Consider the following 927-nt stretch of genomic DNA (forward strand, 5'->3'; position numbering starts at 1 on the left):
AACTGAAAGAGCTTATAAATATGTAGGAAAAGATGGTCAGTGTCGTCGCAATGTTAGTAAAGACGCCGTTAAGGTGAGTTTAAGGCCGTAGGAAACAGCAGATCCTAATCAACTACTTCCAGGCTAGAACCATAAGTCATGTAAATGTGAAAAGCAATTCCTCATCTTCGATGCTCGCAGCCGTTGCCTTTGGTGGGCCTGTCAGTACACTCATCTGTGGGATGTCTGGGGTCTTCCAAAACTATAAGAGTGGTATCATCAAGGGAGGTATGACCCGTCATCAAAGTAGCTGCTTGAGCGCGACGACAATCTTTTTAGATGTATGTGGCAACTTCCCAACTCATGCTGTCCTTGTAGTTGGTTATGATAGAGGCCATGACCCGTAAGAGCTAGGGCCTAGTTACTAGGCCGTCACGCTAGCCGCGCGGCTCTACTGTTGTTCCCCTCAGATATTATCGTATAAAGAACTCATGGGGCACCAAATGGGGAGAGTATGGCTATGCAAGAATCGTTATTGACGATACGGAATATGGTGAGTTCAACTCTCTGAGAGAGTATGAGGAAACTTTCCTCCCAATCCATGGTGATGTGTATGTTACCTCAGGTGTATGTGGTCTCCTTCGCGAGCCCGTCTATCCTATCAGTAAATCATAGTTGCCCGTTGAATGATGTACTTCGCCGTATTTCTTCCAACCCTGCTTCATCGATGAGAAAGAATACTCATCTCAAATCTCGCATATATGGTCGTCTTTGCCTTACTGGCTAGACATCATGTCTAAGACATGAGATTTCGACTTTGCTCAACAAAGAGGTTTTCTCTAGTAGTAATAGTTTTTGAAGATGCGCAACGCTGCGCGTCAAGTCGAGAAGACTCGGCGTGTCCACGCGCCCAGTATAGATACCTCGATCAGCTACTATACTACGGTT

At 45.6% G+C, this 927-nt stretch overlaps 1 protein-coding gene across 1 annotated transcript; it reads left to right on the forward strand.

The window, feature by feature from the left end:
- Positions 1-170: 170 nt before the first annotated feature.
- On the forward strand, positions 171-654 carry Pmar_PMAR027086 (cathepsin L, putative; the record flags this gene model as incomplete). The annotated part of the gene is made up of 4 exons (XM_002783321.1): positions 171-267; positions 319-382; positions 450-532; positions 605-654. 4 exons carry the CDS (start codon positions 171-173, stop codon positions 652-654), a joined length of 294 nt encoding a protein of 97 aa, XP_002783367.1.
- Between the last annotated feature and the right edge of the window lie 273 nt (positions 655-927).

This window comes from Perkinsus marinus, assembly GCF_000006405.1.
Source record: "Perkinsus marinus ATCC 50983 genomic scaffold scf_1104296937138, whole genome shotgun sequence".
Taxonomy (NCBI): domain Eukaryota; phylum Perkinsozoa; order Perkinsida; family Perkinsidae; genus Perkinsus; species Perkinsus marinus.